The following is a 21,669-nucleotide window of genomic DNA, read 5'->3' as shown; positions in this document are numbered from 1 at the left end:
ACCATGCCTATTTTGGGATTAGCAACTATTCTTTTTTTGACTGTGTGTCAGTGTGGCTCCCAGTATAAATTACTGGTAGGCACTAACTTTTCTGAACAGGGTGGGGTCGAGGGAGGAGTTGCAGCTGTGCCACTCATGAACTTGGCACCTCTCCTGACCATGTCAAGAAGAAAACACTGAAGGAAAGACAAGTGTGTTACTCCGAACAGCTGCCTCGTAGCTCTGAGAGATCAGCATATTTCTGTACAAACCGCGGGGGCTTTGGTGCAGAATGGCTTGATGTTTGCAGGGAGAGCCTCACTGGGCAGCTCAGAGAAAGGAGAAATGTATGGAGTGATGTCCTTTCAGGGGCTGCAGGACACCGTGGCCTTTTCGTGGAGTAGGTACAATATAAAGCAGGAGGAGGGAAGGACAGCCTAACTCAGGGGCAGGCAAAATGCGGCCCAGGGGCCAGATGTGGCCTCCCACTCCATTCTATCTGGCCTGTGGGGCCCCTAAAAGACTTAGAAAATTAATATCAATCTGCCCCGAGCGGCTGGATGGCTTGCTGAAACTCAGTAAGCGGCCCTCTGCCCAAAATAATTGCCCGCCCCTGGCCTAACTCATAACTTGGCCTACTGAGGCAACACTGCGGTACCAAGCAGGGGAAATGGTCAAGAGCTGTAAGAAGGGGCCGGCGGCAAAGACGCCTGGGGCGGGGGCGGCACCAGACGCCAGAGCAAGCCCTCCCCCCACTGCGGCCCCTCACCCGCGCGCGCTGTGATTGGCCGTGCGCTGGCGGCCTCGCCCCCTAGCAGTGGCGCTCACGATCCAGGCACAGGGACATGCCCCCAGCATCACGATGCGGGGAGGTGAGAGCGTCACTTCGCAGAGTATAGCTCCGCCCTGTGCCCTGTCGGCTGCGTCAGGCTAGCGCGGTGGCGTCAGAACGTGGCGGCGTATGGATTTGCATACGCGGTGCGTGCGCGGGAGGGGGCGGTCCGAGGTGTCGGATTCAAGATGGCGCTGTGCGGACGTGTCCGGAGGCGCTGCCTGGGCCCTGCCGCGCTGCTGCTGCTGCTCTCGCTCTCACTCTCGCTCTCGGCGCAGGAGGGCGCGGGCGGCGGCGGCCTGGGGGCGGCGGGGCCTTTCCAGAGCCCCCTGCACCACCAGCAGCAACAGCCGCCGCCGCAGCCGGCCCAGCCGCAACCCCAGCAGCAGCAGGCGGCGGCGGGCGGGTTGGGGCCCGGCGGGCGCGGGCCCCGCGGCGGCGGGTCGGGTGGTGGCTGGAAGCTGGCGGAGGAGGAGGAGTGCCGCGAGGATGTGCTGCGCCTCTGCCCCAAGCACAGCTGGGCCAACAACCTGGCCGTGCTCGAGTGCCTGCAGGACGTGCGCGAGGTGCGGGCCGGGCCGGTGGCCATGACTTCAAGGCGTGGGATCAGGCCGGGGTGGGGGAGCTGGGAGCCGGGACCTCAGTGTTGCGGTGGGCAGGGGTTGGATAGGGAGAGTCCTCTTCCTCTGCCTGGGCACAGCTGCAGCCGGGCTTGTCTCTGCCAGCTGGGTCAGGGTGGGTGACCCAGCTCCATTCCCTGGGTCTTGGGCAGTGGGTCTCTACCTGCCGAGCTGGGAGGCACCTCCCTGACTGGCCTGAGGCGCCCTTTGAAAATGTCAGCTCTTAGTTTTCACTCTTCCTCTGACTGCTGCAGAATACTAGAGTGCTTCTTTGCATAGACCTGGGAAAGGCTGCCCAGGTCACAGCAGGCTTGTTGCTGTGGGTTCCTGCTTGCAGTCCTTAACTTAAGAATTGTTTGTGCACTTCTTAACGGCCCAAAGGTTGTCGCAGCACTCTTGAAAGGATCTCAGTGCCAGGGTCCTCTGGTTGAGGATCACTTCTCTGTGGTCTGATTTCAGGTTGTTGGCTCCAGTTGAACTGGTGTCAGGCAGCAGGCTTTTCTTCTCTTCTGTATACGAGTTAGGCTTGTTGTACAGCCAGTAAATTAATCTAGTGTAACATTTTAGACAAAAAAGAAGGATGACTTGTTCCTTTTGTGCGGTTGTACTGTGGGATCTGATGTGGGGGTCAAAAAATGAAGTTGGGTGTTATGTTTATTCCTGGATTCATATGCTGAGAGAAGAATGCGTACCCAGTTCTCTGACTTCCATGTTGCAGAATTGCCCTGGTGCACTGAGGATTTTACTTTCTTCTGAAACACTAGGTAGAGTCTGCTTAAGGAAAGGGAGAATATTGGATGCATTGCATGAGCCTACGATCTATTCTGCGCAGCAGCTTTTGTGTTTCTGCCTCTTCTGTTTTTAAAGCAGCATTTATACTTTTATTTTAAAGAGATTTAATTTCTTTTCCTAAACTTATATTGAAGTTGGTAGATGGTAACATCTGGAATAGAGGAAGCAGAAGTCTACTGTGGGATGCTCTTGGTTGCATAGCTCAGTCCACTTGTGGGTTTTTGGGTTTTTTGTTTTGTTTTTTTTAATGATTTTTTTACTTGGTGAATGGGATGGGCTGGGGGGTTGGTTATACTAAAAAATGTGATGTATATCTGTGAGACTAGTAAAGAAGCATAGCTGGATGAGGCAATCAAAACTATTCTGAAAGCACCTGGAGAGAAGTCTGTGATTTTTGTTTTGTTTGTTTGGAGTGATTAGAAATTTGCTTGCACAGATTTTGCAATATAAAAAAAAAAGTCCTTAATTTGTATAATAGATAGTTGCATTTGAAATGTTTCCCAGTGTCTTTACATTTTAGTGAGTTAGAAATTTCAATATGTGTGTAAAATTCAGTTGTAAATGTTGATGTGTAGAAAACTGAGCCTTTTTGTAGAGATGGCCCAGTTCAAGAGAACTTTTTGCTGGAGAAAGGCTTTTTGGGTTCAGAATGGAATTTCTAGTCCAAATAAAACAGGCACCTTGTGCCTCAGAGCCAGTTGATATTGATAGGTGGTTAGGACGCTTGCTTGTGATCTGAGCAGTTGAAGTTCAAGTCTGAGTTCTGAATCACAGTAGTTTTGAGCCTGGACCTCTTGCATTCCAAGTGAATGCTCTAATTAGTTGTATTGTGCATCTTGTTTCTGCAGTTCTTAAACAGCCTTTCACAGTTACTAGTGGCCCCTTTTTAACTATATCCCTAGTAGACTTCATGGAATCCCATTTGGAGGGCATGTGAGCACAAAATGTGTAAAGGCATTGTCTAACTTCAAATTAAAAACTGTTCCATTTAGATAAACTCTTACAGGGCACATTGATTAGCCTTATGTCAAGTTTCTCAATGATGCAAAATAGAACATAACTCATAAATCTTATATCACTCCTTTGTGCTGTACCATGAGTGATTTGTACCTTCCTATTGCTTCTATCTCTCCTTGAAGTCTTAAAGGGATATTTTTGGGAGATAGTGTTCCATCTAGGAGATGCTGTTTCTGATGGATTATTTTTGCTCCTCACTTTCCTTCTTTTCAGTATTTCTTATCAGACTGGCTTTTAGTTCTCCTGCTATCCTTTGCATCACTCCTTTATCTCAATACCTTGCTAGTATTGTTTCTCTAAGCTCTAGAGGCACCAGACATCTAAGGCTAGTAATACTGAAAGTAAACCTCTCCATTCTGATAGGGCATCATAGAATCATGTTGGGTTGGGATTTCATGCCTAGGGTGCAGTTGTGCATCTTGGAGAGAGCCGGGTACTTATTTAGCTTTCAGCGGGTGAAGGGAGGCTCTCGGGTGGTCTAAAGACTCAATTCCTTATTAGCTATGTAATAGACCTGATGGGGAGGTCCTGATGTATTTTATCTGAAGATCCACAACTTATACCAATACATTTTAAAATACCTTAACTTCTGTGATTCACCTCTGTCAACAATAAATTTACTCACAACCTTGATAAACAGCATTGAAAAGCATGTGGGAAGATACGCTGTCTTGTCTGTTTTGTCTCTCCTGATATCATGCCGGTTTGTGCTATTCTACTACAGTAGTAGTTTTTACGCCAGAGAGTTCTACCAGAATTTGTATAGCAGAAGCTAAAACATGACGCCGTTAGGCATTTATCTAAACCAGTGATGTTTGGCCTCCAGCCCATGGGCCAGATTAGCCCTCAGAACCACGTCATCCAGCCTGTTGGGCTCCTCATGGATTTGGACATTTGTTGGCAGGGGAGCAGTAGCAGCATTAGTTGCTTCCAGAGCCATGGCAATTAATGCTGCCACCACTTCCCAACTGTTACCTTTTCAGACCCATGGACAGCTGTACAGTCCAAATGACATGACATGACATGACATGACATGACATGACCTGGTGTACAAGGTCTAGATCTGGTGTGCAGGAGGGGGTCATTGTGTGAGATTACTTGTGCAGACCAGCCCTGAATATTGACACTGGACAGGACCTGACCTGTAGACCAGCCTTACACCACTCATCTATCCCAGGAGGCCAGAGGTGCTTGAGCACCACTGATCTAAACCAACTCTTTTTTTTTAAGGGATGAAGTTTTAAGCAGAAAGTCTGTGGATAACATCCTATTATAAGGCTGTAGTAACAAGACTAGAGGGGGGACAATTTCTTGCCTAGCTCCACTTTATATAACTTGGTGGTGATTTAATATTACATGGATTATTCAGTCTGGTCTGTGGAGCTATAACTGAAGTTCATTATTTTCACACGCAGCATGTTTAACTATATTCTGTTTTAAAATCCAAGAATGGTTAAAACCTATAAAGCGTTTTATATTTCAGCTCATTTGAAAGCTCTTTGGAGGACTGAGTGACTGATTTTATGTACTTTGCCTACCCCAATAGACTATTAGCCTTTAAGCAGGATCACGAGGCAGTGTTGTAGGACAAGAAAGACCTTGGATGCAAATAAATGTGTAAGTGCCTCAGCACTGTGGGTGTATGTACAGGTCAGCAGGGCCCCCTGGGTGGACCAGTATGAAGTTGCCACAAACATGTGCTGTCTAGCTAAAGCATGATAGGGAGTTGCTCCTTGGATCCCCTTGCCCTTATATGAGCCCATCAGTGAGCTTAATTGCTGACAACCTGACCTCTCCTCTGCAGCAGCTTCTTCCCTTCCCCCACGGGCAGTGGGGGCCTGCTCAGTCCCCTCCCCACCCATGGGCATCTGTTGCTGTCACTGCTATGGGATGCAGTGACACTGGTCCCTGCCACCATGCTGGTAGCAGCAGGATTCCTAAGCAGAACTACTGCTCCTTTTTGGAGGACGGAACATGGAGCAGATCCATGTGGGACCAGGAGATTCCCTACATGTAGTGCTGCAGAATATAATGCTACAGTAAAATTCCTGTTTGAAACAGGAACATTTTTGTGGTGATTTTTGTCATACTAGTGATATTACAGATAGTGAGAATGTATTTGTGCTCTCTTTTTGTAGCTCGCATGGGCATATATATCTCTGTAAATGTGATGCGTGTCCAAGGCCTAATATGCTGATGCAGTCTGGCTGCTGAAGAACCAAATAATTTATGATAACCAAATGTGATCTGTTTGTTTTACTTCTTCAGATACATATACTCTTGAAGTTCAAAAAAATAGAAATTACCTGAGTTACGAGGAGTTTCCAACATATCTCTTTCTCTCCATAATGACACATGGAGAAGGTGGAGCAGCTTGAATTTATCTTTAAGTAATGGAGACTTGGCCTATGCTTAATATGCTAACCCAGCAAAGTCTTTGGGCTTAGAGGTGACCTGGGGAAGAAAGGATCCTTGTATTCTTTTTGCTTTTGCCATGTAACTGTAGCCTGGATGTTGGCTTTTTTAATTTAAATATTGACTGATGTTACCTTGGATATACCGGAAATAAGTTGGGGTTTTTTGGCTTTTACCAAATATCTTCCTGGAGACCAGGGAACTGGAGTAGGAGCTTTGTATCATTAGTTGACAGATTGGAAGTGTGCAGTTTTCATAAAGAGATGTTTTTGTTCTCCCAAGTGTGTTACAAATCTGTGTTAAAAAGAATTTAACCAGCAGCATCTTAAAACCATGGGTTAAACATGACGGCCTTTGACTTAACCTGGTTGTCATCATTTTAAATGTTACTTTTAAAAAAGAATGTTAAGGTATTAACCAGTTTTTCTTTCTTTCTAGATTTAAATACGGTTGGGTTTTTTGTTGTTGAAGTTTTTAAGTAAAACTAGACTACAGGACTGAAGGAAGTCATGCTGAATTATCTGCAGTCATAGAATCCTAGCAAAGGAAAGCTGGAAGGCTGTTAAGTGGTGATTTTAGTTTAACTTCCTGTTCAAAGTAGGATCATCCCTATCTAAACTATCCCAGACAAATGTTTGTCTTACCTGCACTTAAACTTCCAGTGACAGAGATTTTGCAGCCTCTTCAGGCAATCTGTTCCACTGCTTAACCACCTTCCTAGTTAGAAGTTCTTGCTAGTAGCCAGCCTTAGTCTCCATGGTTTCAGTTTAGGCCCATTACTACTTGTTCTATCCCCAGTTGAGAACAGTAGAGCACCACTAGTAAGAACCATTTTTGTATTTGAAGACTCATCAAATCCTGCTTCAGTCTTTTCTTTAGAATAAATAATCCCAGTTCTACCAACATATATCAAGTTTTTCACAACATCTAATGATGATTATGGTTCTCTGCTGAACTCTGTCCAGTTTGTCCATATCTTTCTTAAAGTTGGCACCGCAGAATGGACACAGCACTGCAGGTGAGGTCTTATCAGTGCTGACTAGAGTGGAAAGGTCATTCCCTGTGATTTTCTTAGCACTTCCATTTAGTACATCACAGTATGGGATATCTTTTTGGCAACATCACATTAACTCGTATTAACTTGTATTCGGTTTATGAAACATAAACCACTATTACCTCCTCATTCTTTTTTGCAGTAGTAAAGCTTAGGTAGTTTATTCTCCATTTTGTATTTGTTCATTTAATTTTAGTGTAGTACCTTGCCCTTGTCTTTATTGACTTTTCATTTGATTTACTTCAGACCATTTTTTTTCAATTTATCAGTGTCACTTTCAGTCCTAATCCTATCCTCCAAATACCACTCAGCTTGGAGCCTCCTCCAACTTTTTGCAGTGTGCACCCAATACCATTCTTCAAATTATTCAAGATACCAAGCAGTACCAGAAATGGTTAGAGTGGTAAACCAGGTGTTGACAGCATTACTCTCTTCAGTGGGTGCAGAGCGATATTTTCTACATTTCAGTGTGTTCTGGCAGTTCAAAATTGTAAAAATAATTGACCTTTGAAAAGAAGGAAAATTTGTTTTCCATTGCATGAAGAAAAAATGGAGAAGTGATGACACATATACTGCTTATGAGGTCCTTGGAGAACTGAAGCCATGTTTATGCCATCTCCCTGCTGAGCTTGGGACTGCTGGTGAGAAACAAACCCCCACTTGCTTGTTCCTGAATTTTGTATGTCAGATCAAAATCTGGCAATTCAACTAGATGGTGCAAAGAACTGGGACATTCCCCGTTACTATTGTAAGAGTTCAGGCAAAATAAGTAGTTTAGAAGGATCCTTAGCACACACCAGTGCTATGCTGTCACAATGCATAGTTGCTGGACTGGGGTACAAAAGCAAGTGGGTAGATTTTGTTGCTAATGCTCCTGTGTTTGAGGGGGAGGTGATATCGATAGGGCTACAGTGATCAAAAGGAATTGGTTCAGTTCACTAAGTCTAGTTTTTAATTAAGCTAATGTAAAATGCATTTAATAAACTATTCTTACGTTTCCCATGCACCAAGCACTTTTCTCTAATACACAATTTACAAGTATTTTATAGACTTTTTAAAAATAGAATTCCAGTTTTCGCTTAAATAATTTGACACGTGTTCAGTAGAATTTTTTTAATCCTATACTTAATCTTATAATTTACCATTTTCCAAAAAAAAAAAAGTAAAGTAAAATTAGCAATTATAGTAAGAAATGCACATTGCAACTTCCTCACAAAATGGCATTAATTTTAATGTAAAGGCTGAATTTAGTTGCTAATTCAAATAGTTTAATGGCTGCCAATTTTTTTTGAGCATCGACCTTTTATTTGGGAAAATAATTAAATGTTAAAATCCATACATAATTTAAATGCAGGCTTAAAGAACACTAAAACAAGACTTCCTGCTTAAAATCTTAATTTCCCTTTTCAATTGCACATAATCCTAATAGTTTTCCAGGGGAGCCTCTGAGGAAAAGCCCTTATGTTTTTAAAGAAAAAAATCTTTTTTTTATTTCTTTAACTATAGGAAGTAAAATTTAGTGATGCCTACAGTGGAACCAGAAATGTCATAGATTAAATAAAGCCCTGTTGGACCTTTGTGCTTCTGTAAAAAGTGTCTTAGAAGTCCTTTCATGTTCAAGTCCCTTATCTCATTTATGTTACCATTAAAGAGATTCACCTGTGAGTTGTTGTGGGTAGCCTGTTCAACTACTTTTCTTGCTGGCTATTATGATGTACAGACTCTTGTTATAAGGTAAAGCATTTAACTATTCATAGTTTGGTAAAATACTGCTAGTGTCAGTGTTTTGTTAATGAGTCCTTATGAGCAGCAGGAATTTTATTAAGTCTCTAGCTATAGTACTAATGAGACTATTCTTGTATGTCTACCTAGGTATTTGTGCAGTAATGTTGTTATCTTATGTAAATTACTGAAAAAGAATTGTGCAGTGCTGAAGTGGGGTAAGCTGCTAGTGCTATAATGAGGAACTTTTTATAATGCAATATTGACTTATTAGAATCGTATTAGGCAGAGAAATGTTTGAGTCATCGAAGTGACGACAAAATAAAAGGCCACTGCAGGTGCCATGGTTACATATATTCACTAGATGCTGACCGTTGCATAGGAGTCTGTGCAGGGAGTATATGAGCATGTTGACTTAATTCTGATAGCCAACAGGGAAAAAAGCTTGTACGTGGAGCGTTGTTTCTGATTTTGATGTTAATAAGTAGCTGATTCCATTAAGCAAAATTATAATAAGCATTAGAAAATACCCATAGTACAGTGCTTTTGGCATTTGTTTTTTGGGTTTTGATGCTAACATGTAGTTAATTTGAGTGACAAAAATTCTAATAATTGATCACTCTTTGGGCACTCTTTCTATCCAATTTATGTTAAAGAGCTGAATGATGAGGTTTATAAGGAATCTTTTGTGCAGAACTAGAAGTAGTTTTTTTTTTGTTGTAGATATATATACTTAATTAAAATTCTCAATTGAGAGTCATTCTCATTGCTCCTTCGGTTCTAACTGCAAATATGCATTTACATTTTAAAGTAGGTAAGTTATTTTGAATAAATAGATGGACAATCCTTGTTCAAAGCCTTGTGCAATAGGGCCTAGTCTAGTTCTGGCTCCTAAATGGTGCTATTGTTTAGAACAGTGATTCTGAATCTAGCGCAACGGCACACTGGGGAACTTTGGTGTTCTTTCAAGGGTGCCATACAGTGTTAGCACTATTAGGTGGGCAAATGTGATTCACAAGATAAAACCAGAGACTTCAAATAGGAATCTATAGTGTTAAAAACATTTCTGACCTAGTATCATGTGAACAAAATACAGTATTCTGGTAATGGTTTTACTGATTGTACAGAGAATACCCCTTTCTGAGCCAGTGGTTCTCAACTTTTTTTTAGACTCAAGAAACCCATTGGAAAATGCCAGCTCTGAGTTTTCACTTGTTTTTTGACTACAGAAAAATAATAGAGCAACTCTTCTGTTGAAAAGAACTCGGATCACACCAGGTCAGAAGGCTTTTAGTACGTTGGATGCCAGTTTTGAAACTTCTGGGTTTATCTTGTGAAGCATGTTTTCACATCTACCAGTGCTATGGCAAATGTTACACCCGTGAAAGGATCTTGTGGCACCCTGGCTGGGAATCACTAGTTTAATTCAATACAGAATTTATTAGGTAAAGTGCTATAGTTTGTACAAGTCAGTCAGGATGATCATAATGGTCTTTCATACCTCTAAAATGAATCCATTTAATGTATTAAGTGGGGAAGTCCAGAGGATCAGCCAAAAGAGATTTGAAGGGGACTACCAGATCTAGGTAAAATGTGTCGTATTGTTCTGATTTATGCACTGACTCTTACTTCCACTTCGAATAAAGTGAAGGCATGAGTAGAGAATAGAGGTGTTACCGATACGTTGGTCCAATATTGGATTGGCACTGGTATAAACAAAATGTACTATATTGGAAATTGGCCATATCGGGCTGATTATTTGGCTGATTAAATGGCCTGTGCATGCATGCAGCCACAATGCAGCGTAGGTGGCAAGAAGCACAGCCTGGCAGCATGGAAAGCTGCCTCCAGCTTGGTAAGTCTGGTGTGGTGGTGGAGGAGATGCAGATCAAGGCCCTGCTGGTGAGGGAGGGTGTGGGGCAGGGGCTGGGGCAAGCACTGCCAAGCTGAGACAGGGTGGGTGCGGCACAGAGCTGTGGCTTGTCTGGGGGTTGGGGCAGCTTCCGCTGCCGCACGCCCACCACTGATCCAGTGGCTTGTTCAGCCCTCACCTGCTTGTCTGGCAGCTCCTGCTGCTGCTTGTCTGGGGGAACAGAGGAGGGGGGGCCTGGATCTGTGGGGTGGGCTGGGGCTGCCCCAAGCTCTTCCTGGTGGGGCGGGGCTGCACTGGGAAGGAGCTATTGCAAATTTTGTGGCTGGAACACCCCCTACCCACCCCAGCCCCTTCCAGCATACCCCTGCTCTGCCAAGAAGAGGTTAGCACAGCCCCAGCTTGCCTTGTGCAGGTCTGGGGGCACATGCACCCCCGCCCCACGCCATGCCTTCCCAGATGAGCAGTGGGAGCCGCCGGATGACCTGCCGGACCAGTGGCTCCCAGACAAGCAGCACGCAGTAGTGGGAGCCACACCCCCCGGATAAACTGCAACTCTGTACCGTGCCTGCCCTGCCCTGGCTAGGCAGTGTTTGCCCTAGCTCCACACCTCCCTCACTGCGGGGTGCCTTGATCTGCCCCTTTCTTCACCCATCCCCTTCCACCATACAAGACTTACCAGCTGGAGGCAGGTCTCCAAGCTGCCAGGCTGGTATCGGAAATTGGATCGGTATTGGCTGATATGCCTTCTTAAAATTGGCTATCGGTATCAGGCCCCAAAAATCTCTATTGGTACATCTCTATTAGAGAAGAGAAGGGGTGTTAGGAGAGAAGACCTCTATGAATTAATTGCTCCAGAGGCAGTTAGTTATGAGATCAAATTGGGAAAGCAGCAAATCATGTAAATATTCTGTTTTAGGGCACATCAGTTGCTTAGTGAAACAACAGGCGGAATATGCTGTTGTATATAAAGAATGGAACAGATGATTTAAGCAGAGATGAGTTCAGGGGGCAGTGTCAGTAAGCAGGTAATAAGGAAACTGATTTTCCAAGTTGGGAGTGAAGCCTGAGTGACATTAGGAGCAATGCTGAAGAAGCTGAAGGTTTACCTATTGGAGTATTTGCAGCGCTCTGTAATGTCACACTTGAATACCAGTCCCTTGTTCAAACTGCTCCAATCCCCAGGTTGTGTTGAGTCGCAGTACCCTTCTTGTACCTTGATTTGTTGCTGCCTCTAGCATGATTTCTTTGCTTATGGGCGTCATTTGCTTAGTGCAGCCTTCACTTAACTTACCTGTTGGTCTCTGAATTATGTGGTATTATAGTTGGAAAGTTTTACGGGCAGTGAGTGAGACTTTCCTTCTGTTATGAAGAAAAGCCGAAAATTCTTAATTTAGCGACTCCCATTTTCTTTTGAGGGTTCTGGTGTGGGATTGTTGGGTATGACGAGATAACTTAGTTATGAAACAGAGAGCTGTATTTTCTTGGTGTATTCATTAACAGATATTCTTCCCACTGTCTATATTATAGGAAAGCTGATTCTCTTTCCTTTACCAGACCAGTTAATATGATGATGCACTAATCTATTCTGTAGGAGAGGGACCATCACCTACAGATCTGGCCTGGGAAGTTCCAGCCATGTCTGAGGAGGCATGGGAGACTGGGTAGCCTGCAGCTGAACAAGACTGTCTGTCCCCTCTTCAGCACCTTCCTCCATAGCCTCCTTGCTACTCTTATGCCTGTACTTACCTTACTGCAGACAGTTTAAATGGGAAATGGGAGACTTGTCCTTCTTAACAACTAATCATGAGCAGAAACCTTTGAAACTTTTGATATATCCCAGCATATCTATGTCTGAATATCAACAGGCATCTCTTAATTCTAAAATTGTCTGTGATAATAGCGCTTCAGTAATTGGGGAGAGACCTGTGGCATCTTGTTTCACTGTTGATACACAACTGCCTTGGGGATTTGTTTAGATGCCTGATCCCATACTTCCTAATCTTGCATTAAGAAATACAATGGCTAATCAGTTGGAACTCTTTGAAACCATGCCTTGATTTGAAATAGAGACTTTCAAAGGTTTTCTTCTGCTTCTGTGATTTGAGGTTAATGTTTTAATACAGTAAAAGCTCTGTTATGTGGCATCTGTGGGGATTGGGGGGTGCCGATTAATCAAATATGCTGGTTATCTGAGAGTTGTACTGGGCCATAGTTGCAAGATGAGTGAGAGATTCAGCGATAAAGTCACGATACAGCACAATCACAGTGGAAGATGTTTACAGTTGAGACTGCTGCTAGCGACACTGTTTGGCAGCGTCTTGAAGCTTCCCTAAACAACAGATCTATGAGAAGCGCGTGGCAAGATGCCACATGGCAAGATATATTGCCGTCTATGACAGATGCCGCTTAATTGAGCATTCTGGATGGTAAAGTGCCGGATACCACAGCTTTTACTGTAATAACTTTTCTGTCTAATATAAGGACAAATGCAGATTACTTGTTCTGAGACCTGAAGAGGAATGTTTAATATTTCCCATAATTTCTGATGTTTTGTCTTGTTAACTGAATCTTGGATTGCAAACATAATGTAACATTGTGAAGTGACTATTCAATGTAGGGTTTTGAAGCATCATCAAATATTGGCAATTATGCTTGTAGAGACCTTTGCGTTGGTTCATACTGTCAGAATTTTATGGTGTCTCTTGATGACAGTTTTTACAAGCTACATGAAATATGCTGGCCACGTAGGACTCTTTAAGTGACTAGAAAGATCTGACTCCTTCAGCTCTCCATTAGAGCTGGGAGTCTCTTTGTGGGCTGTAGATAGTTTTGGTGCATTCAGTTTGCAGACCAGTGTTCACATTTGTTTGTTGTAAAATTATTTGGGCTATAAATATAGTTCTTTAATGGAATTTCTGTATTCAACCTTCTGAAATCTCAGGTGGGCTAAATATAATGTTCTTTGTTGTTGTCTTGTCTCCAGTCCAACTTTTTTATATGGTCATAGATTTTATAGATGTTAGGGTCGGAAGGGACCTATTGGATTATCGAGTCCGACCCCCTGCCCTGGGCAGGAAAGAGTGCTGGGGTCAGATGAACCCAGCCAGGTGCTTATCCAATCTCCTCTTAAATACCTCCAAGGAAGGGGACAGCACCACCTCCCTCGGGATTCGTATTCCATATTTTAGGACCCCTCACCGTAAAGAATTTTTTTCCTGATGTCCAGTCTAAATTTGCTCTCTTTCAGTTACCCCGATGGGTGCCCTGGTAAACATTGTATCCTCTCTTTCCTGCTGTCCACCCCCAGGAGTTTATAGAAAGCTGCAAGATCACTTCTCAACCATCTTTTGCAGAGGCTGAAGAGGTTTGGGTCCCTCAATCGGTCCTCATAGGGGGTTTTTTGTAGGCTTTTAACCAGATGGGTGGCCCTCATCTGAACCCTCTCCAGGCCATCCACATCCCTCCTGAAGTACAGTGCCCAAAACTGGACGCAGTACTCCAGCTGCGGCCTGATCAATGTCACATAGAGAGGAAGTATCACCACCCTAGACCTGTTTGATGCACTTAATAATGCAAGAAGGAATTGCCCTCAGTGAGGAGTTAGCATCTGGATCCAACTACAAATGGCCTGTGCAGAATACTGGGAACCAGATCCTGCCTAAGCTGCTGTTGTTTTTATGACCGGGTCACAAAATGCTTGGATGAAGGGATAGAGGTAGATGTTGTTTACTTAGTTTTAAAAAGGCCTTTGACACAGTGTTGCACCCAATTCTTATAAATAAAATAAACAGTTGCAATGTAGATTATTACACAGTCTGATGGGTGGAAAATTGGCTTATGGGACTCACCCAGAGAATGATGGTGGACAAGTTGGTTTCTGCCTGGAGAAATGTGGGCAGCAGAGTCCCAAGACTGTCCTGGGACTGGTACTATTCATTATTTTCATTAATGACTTGGATGAGGGAGTAGAAAGCACCCTGTCCAAGTTTGCAGACAACACCAAACTGGGGGGGGAGGTACACAAACTAGAGGTCAGAAAGCAAATCCAGGTGGATTTGGACAGGCTAGAGAAGTGGGCAGAACAGAATAGGATGCAGTTTATCAAGGATAAGTGTCAGCACCTGCGGAGGAAGAATCATCAACACTCCTATAGTTTGGGAGGTACCACTCTAAGTAGCACAACTGCGGAAAGGAATCTCGGAGTCCTAGTCGACTCCAAAATGAACAAGAATCACCGATGTGATGAAGTAATAAGTCAAGCTTAGTCAGGCAGGATCTGCCTGCTATGAACCCATCCTGGTTCCCAGTATTCTGCACAGGCACCGCTTCTGGTGTTTGGTGTTTCCTGATCTTGCAGGGTGCATTGTGGTGCTACAGGCATTTTGGGAGATGATCCAAGGTTTGTGTCTCCTGACAAACGCAGTCAGTTGCGTAGAGGCCCCATGATTTCATGAGCAAGTTACATCTGCTGAGACTCGCTCTCAGTGTGTTTAGGCTCTGCCATGTATGCCATTTGTAGTTGGATCTGGATTCTAACTCCTTACTGGGGGTAATTCCTCACCAGCTCCATTCAGCAGCTTTGTTGCCTGGTTTCTCCCATTCTTTTTGCCAGAGGGTAGTTCTGGCTTATTCTGGTGATGTGGTAAATAGTATGGTAGAGGACAAAAAGCTATTTCTTGATGGGGAACGATGATGCAGTGGTTGATGTCTGTATAGCTGGTGGCAGTCATTTGACTCTTGTACCTGCTGCTCAATGTTGCCTGTTACTTTCCTTCTAATGTAAGGCGGTGCTACACCAGATAGTGCTTATAGGCAGGGAATAGTGGTAGTTTTCATGTAGCCTGTTATGATTCTGCATGTATCATTTAGGGTGATGTCAGTATGTTTACTGTGACTTGTGCCTGTACCACCTGGGGATGCTCATTTAGCAAGAGAGAAACAAAGTGCTGAGACAGTAGTGTGTTAGATAGATGGAATTGGTGAGATTACACAGAATGCTGTCTTGTGTGTTGACCATGGCTTTGGTATTTAATATGTGCTTTTTGTAATGAAGTGTACAGTCCAGCATTACCCCTAAGTAGACTGGGTGTTTCTGATGTTCAAGACCCTGGTTAGCTCGCGTGAAATTCAAATGGGTTTTCCATCTCCCAGTTCCTCAAGTAGAAAGTGCAGATTTGGGTTTTACTAGGGTTGGGTTTGGGATAATGATTTAAGTAATAATCTGACATCTTGTTCAGTGCCCCAGAAGTCACAGAAGCTTCCAAGAAATTCATCATTGATGAGGAAAAACAACTTTAAAGTGAATTTAACAGAAATTGTCTGCTACTTTTTTTTTTTTGTCTAGGAGGCGCTGCTGAACATAACTTACAATTATGATCTTCAGTTTTTTGACAAATTTCCATTTTTAGTGTTTTGCTTGTGTCTGGTACATGAATTCACTATTCACCTTGAGTAGGGATATTCTTCGGTTGTAATAAGAATTCTTAAATCACTGCGTTTTCAAAACTTGGTTGCATGCATTTAAAAACAAATTGCTGTAAGGACCTGAAACAGGATTTCTTTTCAAGCAGGGCAAAATTTGGAATTGCTTATCTAAATGTACTAAATATCATTGCCTGAATATAAATTTCCATCTACAGATTATGAAAATTTACTGTAATAATTGTTATCCTGAAACATCACATTTAAACTGTGGATCAGAAGGTAATCCCTAGATTTAAAAGGAGAACCTCAAAGCTTTTCAACTGGTCTGTATGTTAAGATCGTTTACCAATGCAGATACCATCTGCTAGCTTTCTTTTGTACGTAGTTCATTATTTTGAGTTTTAGCTATAACTCTTATAGCTGAAGCAAGTTCTGTATTCTGGTAGCAGTCTTGAAGCACAGGTGGAGATTGAGCTAGATGAGGTTGCAGTAAGAATAAGTATGAACAATAAACTCAGTTTCTCATCTTCCGCTTCTTTGCTCAGCAGAAATTTGTCATCTTTGTATAAATTGCCAACTTCTTGGCATGGAAATCTGAAATATTCAGTTCTCAAGAAAGTAACTAGAGAAAAGACTTGGTGTCGTTGTCTTTGGAGTCTTTGTGAGCAAGACTAGTAAACCCATAAGGTCAACATTTTGGAGTTTTGGACCCTTCCCTTGATTCTTCTGAAGTCCTGATTCTGGAAGTGTCTAGGCCAGTGGCTCTTCACCTTTTCAGACCAAGACCACTGTTTAGTAGGGTCAAGACATCCTTTGGAAAAAGCTACTCATTAGCTTTCCTTTGTCTTTTGATTACAGAAAAATAGAGCAATTATTTTATTTCAAAGAACTTGGACCTCAGCAGGTCAGAATGATTTGACACTGTGTTCCTATGTGAAATCTCTGTCTTTATCCTGTGAATTCTGTATGTTTGCACACCTAACAGTGCAAAGATTGTGCAGCACCCCAGGATGCTTTTAAAAGGATCTCATGGCACCCGAGAATGCCATAGCACCCTGTTTTGAGAATCCTTAGCCTAAATTTAGGCAAAATGTCTCCTGCCGGGTAAAACGCATCAGGCCCTTTCAGAATAGATAACAGGATTTTTTTTTCTTGCTTTGCCTAACATAAGTAGCAATTATTTTCCTGAAGAGGTGAGCTGTAATAGTTCAAGACCAAGTGTATATATCTTTTTGTAGTGCTAATTCAATGAAATGAGCAAATTTCTGTGACAGATGTAATGAAAGAGAATGAGTTGCTTTACTCAAAGTGGTAAGTGTGTTGGTTTGCTTGGTATTTTGCTTGGATTGATCTCTTACCGGTAGAAGCAGTAGACTTCAGTAACTTCTTTTTAGTTTGTAGCTCTTGGTTTGATCTGAGCCAAGATGCATTTCTTTCTTTGGAGAGGTTTCTAAGCTCTTGGCCATACTGGAAAAATAATTTGAAGGATCTAGGATCCTTCCAGCAGCTGGCAATTGGCATTCTTCTCTTGAAATGAGAAGCATGGTTAGGCCTAAGAACATCGAAGGATGCCTTCCAAAGTGGGGGGAAAAACACATTAACATACAAACATGGGTTTTGGCCTTCAAGAATAATCTAGTTGATGTTTACATAAGTGACTGAGGAAGAAGCTGAAATCTCTAGGTTGGATTGATTGTGATCAGCTAGCATACTTAAAAAAGAAAAATCTTCAAATGCTAATGTGGCTATAGTTTATATCAGTATATGCAGAGCTGTGTTATTTAGTCTGTTGGGTTCCCCAAGTGTCTGGAGAAATGTGGTAGAGGAGAGAGGTGGCAGTGTTTCAGTGTGTGGCAATTAACTCTGCTACAGGTTCCCTGCTGTCAAATTTCTGGGCCCATGCAGAGCCCAAGTAACTTAACTGAAGTGGAATGACTAGACAGCCTTGGGGCATTGCCTTTGTGGGAGGGAGGGGGGATGCAAAACTAACCTGCTACTAGAAAAGGGGAATAAGCATGGTGTGACCTGATATTAAGTAATTTTTCCTTTGTTCTTACATAGTTTCATTTTTATGAATTGGACAACTGTATTTTCATGTTTACCAGTTCTCTGTAGCAGTCATTTTAATAAAAGTACATTTCCTGCCTAGTTAACACTAATTTTGTTACATTGTGGATTAACTGGGATAAACTATTCTTGTGCCTGGTCTGGTGTAAGGTTCCGTAAGTACAGGCAACCCTTGCTTAATGCAGTTTCCATTAGTGTTGTTTTGCTATAGTGCTCATTTAAAACTGATACTCGATTCCGCTAAGCGCTCAGCCAGTTTCGCTATAGTGCTCAGTGGAATCAGTTTCAGCAGGCAGGTGGGCAGGGAGAAGCAGCTGTGGTGGCAGCGAGTGGGGACTGAGTGAGTGGCAGTGAATGGGCCAGTGGGCATGAGGGTCTAGGGTGGGATGACAGAAGCACAGGCCCCCACTGGCACATGGCGCTGGACTGGGCGGGGGTGTGGTGGCAACTGGCTGGAAAAGAAGGAAGGAGCATGGGGCACAAGCCGGAGCTCAGGGCCAGGGCCGGCAGGGGCCTGCACCCAGGCCGGAGGGCAGGAGCATTGGGGCCCATGCCCAGTGGAAGCCCACACCCAGAACAGGGCAGCAGGAGCACCAGTGCCCAGGCTGCAGCGGGTGGGGCAGGCAGTAACCAGTTAATCTCTATTTATATTAATTTCTATAGGGAAATGGGTTTTGCTTAGCGCAGTTCCATTTTTTTTTTTTAATGCTCAGTTTTTCTGGAACCAATTAAGAGCACTAAGCAGGGGTTGCCTGTACAGGACAGTTCAGCTAGCAGCCTGAGTGGCTAATTTGCCCCCTATGGCTCCTATCTAGCTGCCCCCCCCCCCTCCCCATGCTGTAGTTGCAACGAGAGTCTCTGGGGTCCTTCTTCCACTTTTGTCTCCTGTTTTCTGCCTTGGCAGTGGGTCGGTATGGCAAATATCATGGGGAGGTAGGGGAGGGGTGCCCTCTGCAATGGTGTGTGGTTGGGTGTTGACAGGGGCACACGTTACATTAGTGGGAAGAGGTTAATTGCGCGTGTATAACCACATGGTGCAGCAGGGGTAGTTAGGGGGGAATTGTGCTCACGTGCCTGCATGTTGCAGCTGGGGGGAAGGTGGCAGGGAAATTGTGCTTGCACATCTGTAAGGCGGGGGGGTGGGGGTATGATAGGTGTAGCCTGTATGAACATGTAGTGCAGCAGTGTGGTGCTGGGGAAGTGTCCACATAGTCCAATGACCTTGTGGCTCAACAAGTGTGGCCTCTGGTGCATGTGGCCCCAGAAGGCTAAGCATTTGGACAGCCCTGTGTTGGTGTATTTGCTGAATTTTTTTTTTTTACCATTAAAGGCTACAGTAGTGCCATAATATTTATTCCTTTAATGTTTTATTCAGTTAAGAAGAAACTTCAATCCAAATGGGATTTCAAAGCTTCAGTGTGTATAAGATCTTTTCTTTTCTCTTAGGAGGTCATGGCCAAAAAAATGGCTACTTAAAAATAGTAACTGAATCCACGGAAGTATTTGGTCATTTGCTTGCTTTGGTGATGTATTTGTACTACTCCTTTTAGCAAGAGTGTCAACACAGCAAGTAGAGCAGGATGGATTTTGGTGCAGAATCCTCATTCCCAATTTATGAGATTTAAAGCAAAAAGAACTTGACTTTCGTACCCCATCTTATGTCTGTAGTGTTGGTAGTTAAAGAACAGGTCTCTTGCTCAGTCAGCACAAATTTGTACTGAAACAACTGAAGCTAATACAGAGTCCACGCAGTGATCTTTACTATAGTCCTTCACAGTGGAATTGCACTTAAATGTTATCAGAACTTCACACTGTCATAAGAACTCGGGCATACTCGGATGAAGTCAGGAAGGTCAAAGCGCATTTGAAGTTGCAGCTAGTAAGGGATGTGAAGGGTAAAAAGAAGGGTTTCTACGAGTTTGTTAGTAACAAGGGGAGGATCAGGGACATGTGGGTTCCTTACTGAATGTGGGAGGCAACCTTGTGACAGAGGTTGCAGAAAAGGCTGAAGTGCTCAGTGCCTTATTTGCCTCAATCTTCACAGGCAAAGTTAGCTCCCAGACTACTGCACTGGACAGCACAATTTGGGGAGGAGGTGAGCAGCCCCCAGTGGTGAAAGAACGGGTTATGGGCTACTTAGGAAAGCTGGACATGTGCAAGTCCATGGGGTTGAACTGGATGCACCCAAGGGTGCTGAGGCAGTTGGCTAATGTAATTGCAGAGCCATTGGCCATCATCTTTGAAAACTCATGGCAACCAGGAGAGGTCCTGGATGATTGGAAAAAGGCAAATATAGTGCCCATATTTGAAAAGGGGGGTTAGTCCTGGGGCTGGTTTTGTTCAGTGACTTCATCATTGACCTGGACTATGGCATAGAGTGTGCACCCTCAGCAAGTTTGCAGATGACACCAAGCTGGGGGTAGTAGATGTGCTGGAGAGTGTGGAGGTTCAGAGTGACCTAGACAAATAGAAGGATTGGGCCAAAAGGAATCTCATGAGATTCAGCAAGGACCAAGTGCAAAGTCCTGCACTTAGGAGGGAACAGTCCCATGCACCAGTACAGGCTGGGGGCTGACTTGCTGGGCAACAGCTCTACAGAAAAGCACCTGGGGGTTACAGTGGACAGTAAGTCAAATATGAGCCAGCAGTGTGCCCTTGTTGCCAACAAGGCTAACCGCATATTGGGCTGCATTGGTAGGTGTGTTGCCAGTAGTTAAGGGAAGTAACTATTACCCTCTATTCAGCACTGGTGAGGCCGCATCTGGAATACTGTGTCCAGTTTTGGGCCCCCCACTACAGAAAGGATGTGGACAAATTGGAGAGAGTCCAACAGAGGGCAAGAAAAATGGTGAGGGGGCTGAGGGACATGACTTATGAAGAAAGACTGCGGGAACTGCAGAATCTAGAGAAGAGGAGGCGGAGAGGATTTAGTAGTAGCCTTCAACTACCTGAAGGGATGTTCAAAAGAGGATGGAGCAAGACTGTTCTCAGTGGTGGCAGATGACAGAACAAGGAGCCGTGGTCGCAAGTTGCAATAAAGGAAGTTTAGTTTGGATATTCGGGAGAATTTTCTCACTAAGAGGGTAGTAAAACACCAGAACCAGAGAACTGGTGGAAGCTTCATCCTTGGAGGTTTTCAAAACCCAGCCATACAAGCTTTGGTTGGAATGATCTAGTTGGGCATGGCCCTGCTTTGAGCAGGGGTTGGATTAGATGACCTCCAGCCCTAACTTTCTATGATTCTGTGAACTGATTCTTTTTAAACTATGAAGGGAAAATTTGGATTTCTTCTAATTATGACAGCAGAATTTTAGGAAATGTTCGTTTGCTAATGAAGGCTTTTTGGTAATTGTCTCCTAAGCTGCAGGGTTTTCTTTGGTTTTTGAAATTACTTCAAGAAAACATGATCTTCTGCAAGCGATGGCATGATATTAATGTGAATTGCATTTTCTCTGGCTATGGTACAGGTCCCAAATAAGCTGATAAGGTATATATATTTGTAGTTTTACTTCAGCCACCCATGAAACATAGCCTGTCTGCTTCTTAACAGCACAAAGCAACTCCTCACAACAAGCTTAAGCTCAGAGTTGAAGGTAGGGAGGATAGAGAGAGGGTCAGCATAGAACAGTAATCCACATTTATTAAATAAAACTGTTCAAAATGAATTGAACTTTTTATGCCAGTTGAGTAGGAGCAGATTCTGAATGTTATTTAAACTTTTTTTAGGTGTTTTTATAGGGTATCTTTCATCTAAGGGTGCACTGCTGGGAGCAGAGCTGTAGCAAAATTTGGTGTGGCTGCTGCCAGCCCCGCATAGCGTGGGCTCCACCTCTGGCTCTGGCCCACAGCTGCAGCCCATCCTGTGCCATGTAGG

General features: G+C 43.7%; 1 protein-coding gene across 1 annotated transcript in view; it reads left to right on the top strand.

Moving 5' to 3' along the window:
• Positions 1 to 979: 979 nt before the first annotated feature.
• Positions 980 to 21,669, top strand: part of GLG1 (golgi glycoprotein 1) — a 100,380-nt gene continuing 79,690 nt past the window's right edge. Inside the window, exon 1 of the mRNA XM_019535610.1 lies at positions 980 to 1,377. Coding sequence (XP_019391155.1) covers positions 1,000 to 1,377 — 378 coding nt within the window. The 5' untranslated portion in view covers positions 980 to 999. The remainder of the gene's footprint in view (positions 1,378 to 21,669) is intronic.

This window comes from Crocodylus porosus, unplaced genomic scaffold (assembly GCF_001723895.1).
Source record: "Crocodylus porosus isolate Cpor-Errol unplaced genomic scaffold, CroPor_comp1, whole genome shotgun sequence".
NCBI classification, from domain to species: domain Eukaryota; kingdom Metazoa; phylum Chordata; order Crocodylia; family Crocodylidae; genus Crocodylus; species Crocodylus porosus.
Note: the sequence above shows the minus strand (reverse complement) of the source record. Positions and strands in the feature narration are given on the sequence as shown.